At 43.8% G+C, this 14296-nt stretch overlaps 1 protein-coding gene across 2 annotated transcripts in view; it reads right to left on the reverse strand.

Annotated features, from left to right (window-relative positions):
• The window catches only part of ABCC3 (ATP binding cassette subfamily C member 3), a 142281-nt gene extending 130111 nt beyond the window's left edge, over positions 1-12170 (reverse strand). The window contains exon 1 of one of the 2 annotated variants that reach the window (XM_088482664.1): positions 11985-12169. In XM_088482664.1, the coding sequence (XP_088338790.1) occupies positions 11985-12032 (48 nt within the window). In that variant the 5' untranslated portion in view covers positions 12033-12169. Of the gene's footprint in view, positions 1-11984 lie in introns of both variants that reach the window. The other variant, XM_088482665.1, reaches the window with a different exon arrangement.
• Between the last annotated feature and the right edge of the window lie 2126 nt (positions 12171-14296).

Here is a 14296-nt window from a genome sequence, read left to right on the forward strand (position 1 = left end):
CTGCTGCATAGATTTTGGCTGCAGGGTGCTATTCTGGGCACCATGCTAGCCAAATGAGGCTAGCAGAAAAAAGCTCTGAGGGCCAGACCAAATGATTCCGGGGGGCCTTATACGGCCCCCGGGCCTGAGGTTCCCCATCCCTGCTCTAAATGTAAGCCACACACATGCACGTGCCATCCATTCACTGCTGCTCTGCAAATTGAGTCGTGACAGAGTGGCACCCCCTACCTCCCCTCCTCCCCTCGTGAGACACTGCGGCCTGCTGGTGGGACAACAGGACAGTGCCTAAATGCGTGACTGTCCTGCTGAAATTGGGAGGTATGTGTAGAGGATGCAATAACTGAAAGAGGTCTCTGCTCACAAGAGCTTACATTTTAGAGGGGATGTGGGTGGACAAAAACTGAGATGGGAGCAGAATAGGGGAATGCAGTGGCTGGGGAGGCTAATCTATGGTCTGCGTCCCTTTTAATGAATTACAGCTAAAGATTTCAATGATTACAGATTGTTTTACCATCAGTAAATCCATCATAGTACTGCTCACCAAGTGATAAATCATCTTAATTTCAGTCCCGAGACAGCAATAGCTTAGGTAGTATAACTGGGATAGACCTTTATATAGTAACCATCAATCATTTCAATTAATAAATGAACAGAAGCCTCTGATGAGGTTTTTTTTTTTAAGTGCACCAATTCACAGGGAGGCAGACATATTGTTATCTGAACCAACATTTATGGTACTGCAGACTATGGGGCCTATTCATCAACACTAAAATAACGTTTTTAAGGACATTTTCCTTAAATAACGTTATTTTGGTATTCATGAACATACTTAACACAGGAGATATCACAGATATCTCCTTGCTAAGTTCACCTGCGTTAATTTCCACACTCCCCATACATTAGTACATTAGTATGGGGATGTGGAAATTATGGTATTCATCAAATTCCGAAAATTATCAATTTTCGGAATTTGATGCAGTTACTATTCGCCACTGTGAGGTGGCGAATAGCAGAATCCACTTACCTGTATCCGCGTGTGCAGGTCCCCCGACGAGTCCCTCCGGCGCTCTGCTCCGTCCTCAGGCTCCAGAGGCTGGTCGGACATGTGTGCTCCCCAGCAGAGCACAAGAAAGTTTAGAAAAAGAAAAAAAAAAATATTTTTTTTTCTAATCTGTCATGTGGTCTGCTGGGAAACCACATGACAGACCAGCCGGAGGCTGCTGCGCGGACAGGTAAGTCAGGGGGGGGGAGGTGAGCGGAGGGGGGAGGGGGGTATCGGGGGGGGGTACGAAACTTAATGCATTTGTAGCCAGTGCTGCGCATGCGCTGGTTTTACAGATGTAACAGCGCATGCGCAGCACTGTTTCCAGATGCGATAAGGTAGTGTAGGCAGGGAAAAGTATCTATTTCCCGAAAAGCTATCATCGCAAAAATGACAGCTTTTCGGAATAGATACTTATGGAGAGGTGGAATGATGAATGCCACCTATAATTAGGTAGAACTCCATGAGAGTTCTAAAGCTAATTATCTCCATTGAATTTTTATGTTTAATGAATAGGCCCCTATGGGGTAAATGTAACAGCCTGCAGGCATCGTCGAGTTCCGTGCGAGACTGCCTGATGTTTTAAAGTACCAGTCACTTATAATGCAAAATCAACTTGGTATTGCCTTTTAAATGACTGCTTCTTTAAAACATCAGACAGTCTCGCACAAAACTGGATGATGCCTGCAGTCCACAGGCTATTACATTTACCCTTTACATATGCCAGAAAGCAGTGCATTCTGTACATGCAAAAATCTCTACCATCAATGGCTGCACCAGCGATGCTTTTCTAAAGATGGTTTAAAACTATTGGCCATCAATGGTACAGCTGTTGATGGCCATCACTGCAGTATTCCATAAAAATTGCTAATGGTATACCGTGTTTAAAAATAAAAAAAGCCAATTTCTAAGCAGTTTTTAGAAAATATATTAGCCAGTTAAGTAGTTACGCTTCACTGCGTTTGTGTCGAGGTGATGGATGGTACTGGCACTGGCAGAAAACCACCATTGTGAAATGTGTCCCGGTAATGGCCTCCGGCTCAACTCGGTACCCTAATCACAGCACACAATGCAAAGGTGTTAGTTCCGCCATTGAGCACGTGTTAAATTTCGACTTGTTTAAAGGATTATTTTTCACTTAGTTATAACTTAATTGTAAGATTAGTCTTAAAGTGCGTATCCACTACGCGACCTTACAGAGCGATTGCACGATTACGACATCGTAATCGTGCAATCGCTCAGTAATCGGCAGCAAATCGGGCATTTAAATGTCAAAAACGACCAGCGATGCGCGTGTCCGCTGGTCGTTTTTGACATCTATCATTCCTCATACATGCTGGTCATCCGGACGATCACGTCAGGTTCAGCATGTACGGTGATGATGGACATGCCTACAACTGAACGTTCAGTGTAGGCACATCACAGACGGACAAACGACAGCAAGATCACAATGTTGTAATCGTGCTCTCGTTTCTCCGTCTATTAGTGGATACGCACCTTTACAATATTAATTGTTAATACGGGGTATGGACAAAACTAATTTTAAGATTCCCCAAACTATTAATGTGCACACACACAGGCAACCAAATAAGACCAGAAACCATGTATACAGCTAATAAGCTTTTTCCCTACTGTCCCTTATTTCTCACTATTTCTATTGCTTGAACATTTGTGTTGCATTTGGATCAGTCTGGAAGATGGAGTTTGCTTATAGCACAAGTAAGATTGGCATAGCTTCAATATCTATGTATTATAACTAGGGGTGTGCACCGGCCACTTTTCGTGTTTTGTGTTTTGGTTTTGGATCTGGATCTTTCTTCGTGTTTTGGATCTGGATTGGTTTTGCCAAAACCACCCTTCCGTGTTTTGGTTTCTGGGTTCTGTGTTTTGGATCTGTATTTTTTTTAAAAAAAGCATAAAAACAGCTAAAATCACAGAACTTGTGGGTTTTTCTGCTCCTATGCTATTATTAACCTCAATAACCTTAATTTCCACTCATTTCCAGTCTATTCTGAACACCTCACAATAGTGTTTTTATGTCCAAAAGGTTGCACCGAGGTAGCTGGATGACTATGCTAAGCGACACGAGTGGGTGGCACAAACACGTGGTCCATCTAGGAGTGACACTGCAGTGGCAGACAGGATGGCAGTTTGAAAAACTAGGCCCCAAACAGTACATACTGCAAAGAAAAAAAAGAGGTGCAAGATGGAATTGTCCTTGGGCCCTCCCACCCACCCTTATGTTGTATAAATAGGACATGCACACTTTAACAAACCAATCATTTCAGCGCCAGGGTCTGCCACATGACTGTGGCTGAAATGATTGGTTCGTTTGGGCCCCCACAAAATAAGCTGGCAATTAATGTGTCCCTGCACAACTGGCTCTACGGAGGCAAGATGTCGTCCTCATCCTCCTCATTGACCGATTCCTTGGATAAAACAGGAAAAAGGGATTTAGGTGTCCCTGGACTGCTTACGGTCTTACCCAAAGTTTCTGAACTTGACAGTAACTTTTTATGAACGCGCTGCAGGTGCCGTATAAGGGAGGATGTTCCTAGGTGGTTGACGTCCCTACCCCTACTTATTTCACCTTTACATATGGTACATATGGCAAGACAGTTGTTGTCCTGATTTGGATAGAAATATTGCCAGACCAAAAGAGGTGGAATGTTTAGTTTTCTGCCCAGGCATGACCGTGATGGGCTTTTTCATCCCACGGACAACAACTGTCTCCCCCGGAGCCTGATTTAAACAAACCACATCACCATCAGAATCCTCCTCGCCAACTTCCTCCTCAGCGCCTGCTACACCAGTATCCTCATCCTGTTGTACTTCAACAGTGACATCTTCAATTTGCATATCAGCAAGTGGACTGTGGGTGCTCCTTTCAGCACTTGCAGGGGGCGTGCAAATGGTGGAAAGAGCCACCTCTTCCCGTCCAGTGCTGGGAAGGTCAGGCATCGCAACCGCCACCACACTTGGACTCTCCTTGGGGATTTGTGATATCTTCTTAAAACGCACAGTTCTTCGCTGTGCTTTTGCTAGCTTAACTCGTTTGATTTTTTTAGCGGGAGGAGGGCTTCCATCGTCATGTGAAGCTGAACCACTAGGCATGAACATAGGGAAAGACCTTAGCCGTTCCTTGCCACTCCGTGTCGTAAATGGCATATTGGCAAGTTTACGTTTGTCTTCAGATGATTTAAATGTTTTTTTAAGGTCATTTTCCTGAACTTTGGCAATCATTCAGAGCCGTTCGCTATTTGCGGTCGTTCGTTCAAAAACAAGGGGTGGCTATTCAAATGATCCGTTCGCAAATTGCAGTCTGTTCACACCTCTAAGTCTGAACGAGTGTGCAAAACATACGCTCGTTTATTTGTTAAAAACGCCCCCTGGCCGCTCGCACCATACGTCATGTCCGCTATTTATTAGATTAATCGAGTACATCGAACAGCTATGAACTGCTCGCTATTCTTGTGGTTGGTCTTTTCAACCGCTATTTTGCGAGCAGTTCTGAGTTAAAAAAAACCAAGTGACGTGGTCAATGACGCTGCTGTATTAATTATGCACTCCCTTAAAACGCCCGTTTTGACCTTTAAGCACGCCTGCGTTCGAATTCCACTCCCCCGTTTACAAGCACCTTCCCCTGTTACCACCCACATACGCCTCATTCTGTCACTCAAAATAGCAGGCACTCGCTATATAGCGTACAAACGATTTTCGGCCGCACTGACTGGTTCGCGCATGCGTACTAAAAACCGTACGCATGCGCAGATGTGCGAACATCGCTCGGAACGAGCGTACGGCCGCTAGCGAGCGGCTCTGAATGAGGGCCTTTGTCATTTGGGATTGTATGTGCCCTCTACTATGACATTGGGCATCGGCCTTGGCAGACGACGTTGATGGCATGTTATCGTCTATGTCATGACTAGTGGCAGCAGCTTCAGCACTAGGAGGAAGTGGTTCTTGATCTTTCCCTATTTTATTTTTATCGGAGAAAGTTTGGTCCTCCATTTATGTTATATTGATATATACGCGCGGCTAAGGCGCACACAAACACAGAAAATAATTTTTTATTTTTGTTGGAGACTAGTACACTTTGTGGGTTACACCACCCTTTAAGAAATGAGCCAGCCGGCCCTTTACTTATGGGACACAGGCGCACGCTTGGCGCTGCTCCTTTGTTGATGCACGTGCAGCCACAGTGCACACAATTCACAAACACAGAAAAAATATTTATTTATTTTGCACTTGGGGGGAGCCCCCCTGATGGACAGAGCACCCCCTGGATAACACTACAGCACCGCTTTAGGACTGAGACACTGCACAGGACTTTGGAGTGGACACAGCCCCTATGGACAACTGACTCACAGTCAAGCCAGCCCCTATGGACTTTGGAGGAGTGGACACAGGGGTCTATTTATCAAGCACTGAAAAGTGTGGAGAAGTGGACCAGTGGAGAAGTTGCCCATAGCAACCAATCAGCTCCTAAATACTATTTTATAGACTGTACTTAATAAATGTTACTTGAAAGCTGATTGGTTGCTATGGGCAACTTCTCCACTGGTTCACTTCTCCACACTTTTCACTGCTTGATAAATAGACCCCACAGCCCCTATGGACAACAGCAGCACGGCGCAGCACAGCACAGCACAGCACAACACTACACTGCACTACACTACACTACACAGCCCAGCCAGCCCTAACTCCCACCCTCCCTCTTCACTGTCGACAGCCGAGTGAGAAAATGGCGCCGACGCGGGTACCTTATATAGGGTCCATAACCCGCGAGACCTGGAAGGCGGGATGATGACGTTTTGCCTCGATTTCAGATCTGAGTCAGGCAGGAAAAGTCGAGCCTGACTCGGATCGGCCTCGGATCGGGGGGGCTCGGGGGGGTTCGGATTTCAGAAATCCGAACCCGCTCACCCCTAATTATAACACAATCACGTGTTTTGGTTTTGGATCTGGATTAGTCTTCGTGTTTTGGTTTTGCAAAACCAGCCTTACATGTTTTGGTTCTGTATTTAAAAGAAAAACAGTCCCGCACATCTCTGTATACATACTACAATCTCACCCTAACCAAGCACATCCTTGTGAGACACTATTTTCTTCTCACATACTAACAAAGCACTGAAAACAATAATAGTATTGGTGAAGTAGGTGAAAAAAAAAGTCATTCTAAATGGAGCGGACAAACGTCATACTTAAAATTTTGCTTGGTCATACGGGAGGGGGAAATCCTCTTCTTATAAAGGTTACTATATAAAAGCACACGGGACACAAATTCATGGTGTGCTTATTTACATGCCCCTACCCGCATCTCCCAGAGGCATGACCTATATCATGGTTTTGAGTATAACCAGTTATGTAGCTCACTGGAAACATATTTTGTATTTTAAAAGCATTTTATTAATAGACCATAAAGAAGAATGATACAAATAAGAAAGTCACGGCGATCACCAGAAAACCCTAAAATAGCAGATTGTAATTTCACGTGTGAGATACTGTATACATAAGGGAAAACATGCAGAAAATGTATTACAGTACGGAAACTCAAATATTTGAAATTCTTAAATGAACACTTAACCAGGTATATATAAATATTTCAACAATTCAAATACACACAAGATTAGAAACCGTTTTGCTTATGTGTATACACAAAACTCCAATCATTGGTAGTTCTCCTAAAACACAACTCGCTATGTACAGCTACAAACACCACAAAATAACTAATTGGAGTAAACAATTTTGACTCGCTAGTAAAAGCATATAAATGTGTATGAGAATGGATTATAGTCTTTCCAATGACCTCATACCCACTAGGCTAGCATTTGCACATGCAGATGGGAGCATCTACATTGTATCGCCAAATATCAGTGCAAGTTGCCAAAACAGACTGTCACCGCAAGTTAAAAGAACTGATTAATCACTGAATGTTAAACGCAATTGGGTCGACATGCAGAATCAGTGGCAATTAATGCAAAGTCAGTGACTAATCAGCCAAGCACGCAAAAGTTAAAAGTGTACATTGCGTAAAGTGCAAGCTCAGGTGAGCTAAAGCAGCCTTCTAGGGCAGGAAGTTTAGTGACTGTGGACTGAATTTTGCTGTACTGCATACAAATCATATAGCTAAGTATCTGCATTTCCGAGTATATTAATGTTTGAAGAGGAAAACTTAAAGTTAGACTCCTGTAAATATGTGTACATTTATCAACATAGAACTACACAATAGGTTTTTTAATTCAGTACTCAGGCAATATGTATCTGTCCGTGTCACATGCACATTCTTGATGAATTTTACATAAAATATATATATAGGTATGCATGTGTATATGTATATATATATATATATATATATATATATATATATATAGGCAGCACAGACTGTGTAATGGTTAGCATTACTGCATCACAGCACTTCAATTGCCACTACGGCCCTAACTGTGTGGAGTTTGCATATTCTCCCTGTGCTTGCGTGGGTTTCCTCCGGGTACTCCGGTTTCCCACACTCCAAAAATATACTGGTAGGTTACTTGTCACCCAGCAAAAATTAACCCTAATGTATATGTGTACGCGTGTACATGTAGTAGGGAACATAGAATGTAAGCTCCACTGGGGCAGGGACTGATGTAAATGGCCAAATATTCTCTGTAAAGCGCTGCGGAATATGTGTGTGCTATATAAAGAACTGGTAATAATAATAAACATGCCAAATTATTTTCCAGACATTCAAATAATGTTAAAATTAGTCACTAGTTTGTACAATTAATAACTCTTTTCCTGAGTACACACTTGGCAATTTATCGCTCGTTGTATCAGCGAGCGATATATAGCGATTGCATCGGCGGGTGTGTACACCCGATATCTCTGTAAATTACGTCATTCACAGACATATCAGGTCTGCCCTGTAGCACAACCGATATATCGGTGCATCTGTATGCGTGTACGGGCAACCCATCGACCGCCCGAACACTTGCTGCAGGGACCACTGACATTGACATCTCAATTGGACGGACAAATTTATATGCCTGCCCAGTTGTGATGTCAGCCCAGACATATCGAGCGGCCATTTGGTAAGTGTATATAGCTTACCAATCGGCCACTCTGACGGCCGATCTGCCAACCAATCCATCGTCTCAGTGTGTACCCAGCATAACAAGTAAGCAGAGTGTGCAAGTATGAAACCAGTGCTAGCTACATTCACAGAGCAATATAAAGAATTCAGGGCCAGTAGTATTGGAAAAGAGATTTACATCTGGTGATCATACAATCTATATGATCTATTGCAGCATCAATGTTTCCCATTGCCAATTTTAGCAATTGCATCTAGCTTCCAGCACCAGGGTCGGCACACGCACCCTGTGCGCCTCTATGTAATTCCCATCATGCACTGCCCTGCCCCCGCCCTCCCTGTTTATCTTGTATTAAGCAGGAAGGTTATGACAGCATCTTCTGCTCCTGTCACGCTAGTAATGTTGCGCTGAGCTGTGACATCATAGTGCGCCACAATTCCAGCTCATCACTGACACTGAGGAACAGTGCTTTATCTCTTTGGCAGTGGCTTGTGCTCAGTGTAGATGCAGGGACAATAATGACACGGATTAAGTGGCATTATTTGTATTTAATTACATAGTATATGTTAAATGTGCCTTTCAAATTTTCCTTTCAAATTTACTAATGATGGTGAAGACACTTTTTACTTTCTAGGGTATATGACACTTTATTAAATTATTATATTGTGTTCAAACTGGCACTCTCAAACTACAGTTCTATGGGCCTGAATCAGAGCCAGACGCTCTGACAGAGCGCTCGCTCTGAATCAGGGCCAGCCCTCTGTTTTTTTAGAGCGGCCTCCTGGCCGCTCGCATAGCTGTGGGTGACAACCCACAGCTATAGTGAGCGGCCAGGAAGATGGTCGCGATGGTCAAGACCATCGCAACCATCGGGCTTGCGACGAGACCCTTGTGGTAGGGTCTCGTTGCCGCAAGCCCAACAGTGCTTTCGGCTCAAACAGAGCCGAAAGCACTCCCACTGACATCACTTGTGATGTCAGTGGGGCGGGCCCCAGACGGTAGGCGTTCCCATGGGAACGCCTCCGTCTGGGCAGCCACGCCCCGGTCCGCCCACCAAAGGGGGCGTGCTGTCACTCAACATCGACAGCACGCCCCCTTTGGTACGAGACCCGGAGCGACGGCTTGGCCGTCGCTATCCGGGTCTCGCACATGCGCACGATGGAGCCGGCTCCGTCGTACGCATGCACACTGGGCCACCATCGATCCACTTGCGAGCACTCAGCGCTCGCGAGCGGGTCTGAATCAGGCCCAATGTACTCCGTATCCTGTTGTGCAGTTTAAGCATACACTCTTGAGCAGCGATCGAGCAGAAATCTGCTAGTTGTGGGTTTATTGTGCGGGTAATTGAAAAGCTCTAGGCACTTAACCCGGGATCTGTCCACACGAAGATGATTTAATTCCCCCCCATTATCTCAAATATCTTCAGTTTGATAAACTGCTGAAATATTTACATATACTGTCAGGGCCGGTGCAAGGTTTCCGGGAGCCCTAGGCAACATTTCACCAACAGCCCTTGCTCCCTCCAATTCATAATATGCCACGCATCAGTCTCCCCAGTTAAATAACATGCCACACAGCAGTGTCCCAAATTCATAATATACTATATAGAATATTAAACAAAGCAGAGCTCCAAAATCATAATGTACCTCATAATACTGCCGCAAATTCATAATGCGCCACACAGCTGTGCCAGAAATTCATTATATGCCACTTAGCCATGAATTAAGCCATTCATTTTTTTTTGTGGACTCAGTGGCGCCCTCCAGTGGCCGGAGCCCTTAGGCGGTTGCCTAAGGGTGCCTAATGGTAGCATCGGCCCTGTATACTGTATATTGTTAGTCTGTTCACCAACTAGTATGTGTATTAATACAATTCAGAACTCTGCACCACATTTGTCATTTGTATGTCCTTTGTCTAAACCGTCTTTGTATAGTGACTGATGGTACTGTAGCTTAACTCCGGTCATGTCTGGAGATGTTACTAAATATTCATCTGTCAAGCTGTGAAACTCGAGCAAAGCATTTGTTGTATAAAGTAAGATTTCTGGTTCTACCACAGCAATATTACAATACAAAGTTATACAGGTGGAGTCTCCCATATCCAAATTGCTTGGGACCAGTGGTATTTTGGATATCGGAATATTCCGTATTTTGGAACATTTGCATACTGTAATGAGATATATTGGGACTAGGACCCAAATCTAAACACAGAATGTATTTAGTGTTATATACACCTTATATACATAGCTGAAGGTAATTTTATACAATAGTTTTGAGGTTCAAACAAAGTTTGTGTACATACATGAAATTAATTTATGTTTCATATATACCTTATACACACAGCCTGAAGGTAATTTTATACAATATTTCTAATAATTGTGTGCCTTAAACAAAGTTTGTGTACATTGATCCATCAAAAATTAAAGGTTTCATTATCTCAGTCATGCTAAAAAAAAAATTATCTGTATTTCTGGCTGCCCTTTTAATCGGTGCAGAGGGTAACGCCAGAAAAACCTGGCGTTACCCTATAGAAGCCTATGGGCTTCTTACTGCATCCCACACCAGACGATTCGCCGCCCATCACTGGCCTCCCTCACCTTAATGTGACTGGTCGCCGGCTCGCGCTCCTCCTGGGTCCTCCATCTCCTCCTCCTAATCTTCTTCCGGGTGCAGGGAGGAGGAGGAGGAGCCTGGGGCTTCCTGCACAGGTGACCAGCAGGAAGGTCCCGGGGCTCGGAGGGGCCGGGGTCCCACGAAGACCCCCTCACTCGGCATCGGCTGCTTCGCAAAAGGGCAGTTCTTATCGCAAGAGCTGTCCTTTGCGATACTAATCGCATATGTTAGTATATATGCGATTACTAAGGTTGTGGTGACTGGTGGTAAGTACACCGCAACCTTAGTACATCCCGGCCTATGGGTCCTATGTACTAATAATGGTGGTACTGCCGTGATTATTATGTACCTAACTCGCTGGGGATATTTTCATTTCTACTAAAAATATCCCTGCTATGTACTATGGGGAACTCGCAGGGACAGCGATTGTGGTAGCCGCTGTTCCTGCGAGTTCTGTCCTCGGCATTTAGGAGAAGTCTTTCACAGAAGTGAAAGACTTCCCCAGGGGAAGCTGACACTGCGCATGCACACAGCGTCAGCTTCCGGAACTGGTCGGGGGCTGCGAGGGAGAGATCAAAAGATCTCTCTCCTGCCCCTGGAGCCTCCATAGGCTAACAGTAGTTTACAATCTACCAGTGCTAAACTCCGAAAAGCTTTGCTATTTGGAGTTTAGTACATAAGAGTCAGCTCGTAGTCCCCATTGATTATAGTCCCCATTGATTATAATGGGGACTGCGATCTGCAGCGCTAATTAGCACTTTGCCAGAGATTTCTGTGAAATTTCCTGCATTGAGCTATTAGTACATATGAGCGATACATAAAATTATGCAGAAACTGCAGTTTCTGCACAATTTTATTTAAAAAAAAATGCTTGATACATAGGCCCATATGTATGTGTGTTCTAAAACATTTTAACATTTATATATATATATGTATATATATATATATATATATATATAAATAAAACAAGGGTGCACTCAGACTTAGAAAAACGCAGCACAGTTTATTAACAAATATATATACACATATATATATATATATATATACATACACACACACACACACATCTGTATTTTGGTAAAATACATGCGTCTTGCATGTATCATCTATTACGATTTTAAGGAAAAATAAATAAGCCACATGGGAAAATAAAGTTACATTACAGTAGACCTAAGGTATAAGTCAAACAAATGCTTTTAGGGTTTCTTCAAAAGCAATAAAACAATGAAGATTTTTATAAAATTGCTAAATCCTTACCCAGAATTTGGAGCCCAGATTCCCACTGGTACCACAAAATGTGTCCATGTTGCCTCAGACTCCGTGGATGATGTGTAGTGAAAATTGGTCCCCACGGTGTACACACAGGCAGCTCTACTTCTAGCAGACAGTATATGTCTCTGCCTAAGAAGCTGCACAGACTGTGCTGAAACAGAATGACATTCTCTTCAGTGGAAGGTAGTGAGTGGGTGGGTGTATTTTTTTTTTTTTTCAGCTTTGGTGATGCGTGATGACTGCTGAAAGCTCCAGGCAAAGAGGAAGGTCTTCCTGACTTCTGTTTTTATTTTATTTTTTTTGTAAAGCTCGTTATGGGAGTGCAGAGGGTGCAATTTCTGCAAGCATTTCCTGGTTTCACTAACCACCCTCCCCCTTCTCAACCCTTAAATTAATAGTCAGAATTTTGTAGTGTTTTACGCTCCTCCCTTTGTATGACATTTTTCCACTCCCTGTTACACACACATTCAGGCACAAACTGGAAACACATAAAATACCAGAAGCGGAAGCTGGCAAAAATTCTTCTCTTTTCCGCTTTCAAAATATTTAAGAATAGCTTATAAAAATAATTTTAAAATGAAATTGAACTGCTGAGCTTTGTAGGAGCAGATGCTACATGTAGAGTTTACAGCAGATGGTTTAACTGATTAAATAAGTTTATCAGTGTATAGAGATAAGTTAAATAGTATAATGCTGACCATACACCTACACGACCAGCATAAGATAAGATTCATCATACGATTTCCCTTCAATTCCCCGGAGCTCCCTGGCAGTCCCAGCCACATGATTGACACATGATGTACATACGATCTCACAATACGATGCATCGTGCGTCCGTCATGTGAGCGGCTTCATTTGTTAAAATAAAAAAGACTGATACACGCACGGGTAGATCCGTAATGCATGCATCTGTCTGTAATAAAATAAGTACAGATGCGGGGATGGTTCAGTGTGAACCATCCGTGCATCTGTGATAAAAAAAAAAAGTGTTTAAAAAAAAAAAAACAGCGTGCAACTTATTTTATTACAGACAGATGCATGCATCACGGATCTACCCGTGCGTGTATCAATCTTTTTTTTCTTCTTTAAATGAAGCCGCTCAGACCCACGATGCATCGTATGCTGAAAAAACAGGGCACGATGAGCATACGAACACGACGGACAAGAAGTGCTGCACATCTGATCATACGATCCAATATAGGAGCTGCGGGACCGAGCATCGGATTGTATACGGGAAAAAAAATGCACGATTTTCTACAGGATTGAGCGTACGGCGCGTCGAAAATCGTACAATCGGACAGAAATCGCGTAGGTTTATGGCCACCTTAACACAGCTGTCCTCTTTTCTCAGCCTTGCTGCCTGTTTAGACAGAGAAAAGGAATAATCTGAGCATCATCTGCAACTTGTGAACCATGCACAGTGCAAAGCTCTTTTCTGTAGTGTACATCGCTTTGAATAGGTGCGCCCATTTGTGCTAAATCGCATGGGTTTATTACAGAGTAACGTTAAAGTGCATGGTGAGGACCAGAAGTTGGCACTGGGATGAGAGGATTTGGGCGGAGTGCAGGGGCTGGCTGGCAACTTTCAGCCATGGGGGCAAACCAGAGCAAGCGGCCCAGCTTTTCTACAGGCGAATGCAATTTTAAAAATTGGCGTGACAATAATGTTGGGAGTGTGTACCACGGCCTGATGACAAAGTAAACTACTACATGTCTGATTTTTGATCCTATATGGTACGCATAATAATTACTTTCTTTACTTCAATGACATTGAATATATTACACTATAAGGCGCTTGTTTTCCACCTCTTGTCAAATATATATATATATATATATATATATATATATATATATATAGTGCTTGTATTTCATGCCATCACTTCGGCACCCGTCCAGCACTGGGACTGTCACTGTCCCAGTGCCAGTCAACAAGCAGCTGCTCTCTGTTTGTTTAAATTTGATTTTGGCCCGCAAATCAAACATGTCTCGCGGAGCGGCAGCCAATCAGGGGAGGCCAGCACTTGGACTATCACTGTCTCTATGCCGGTCACCAAGCAGCTGCATGTCTAAATTTGGCTGCCAATCACGGTTAGCAGACCGGCAGCCAATCAGGAGCGGCCACGTGGCCGCCCCTGATTGGCTGCCGGTCCGCAAGCCGTCATTTGCTCACAGCCGGCACTGAATTCAAAATGCTAGTGCCACCAAGGACAAAGATTGGTGGAGGGCCCAGGGACGAGAGCACGGTCACCAGAGCAGAGCAGGGTGAGGTGGGCAGTGTGAAGTATGCTATGAGCTAT

This window comes from Taudactylus pleione, unplaced genomic scaffold (assembly GCF_031769625.1).
Source record: "Taudactylus pleione unplaced genomic scaffold, aTauple2 ptg000290l, whole genome shotgun sequence".
In the NCBI taxonomy this organism is placed as follows: Eukaryota; Metazoa; Chordata; class Amphibia; order Anura; family Myobatrachidae; genus Taudactylus; species Taudactylus pleione.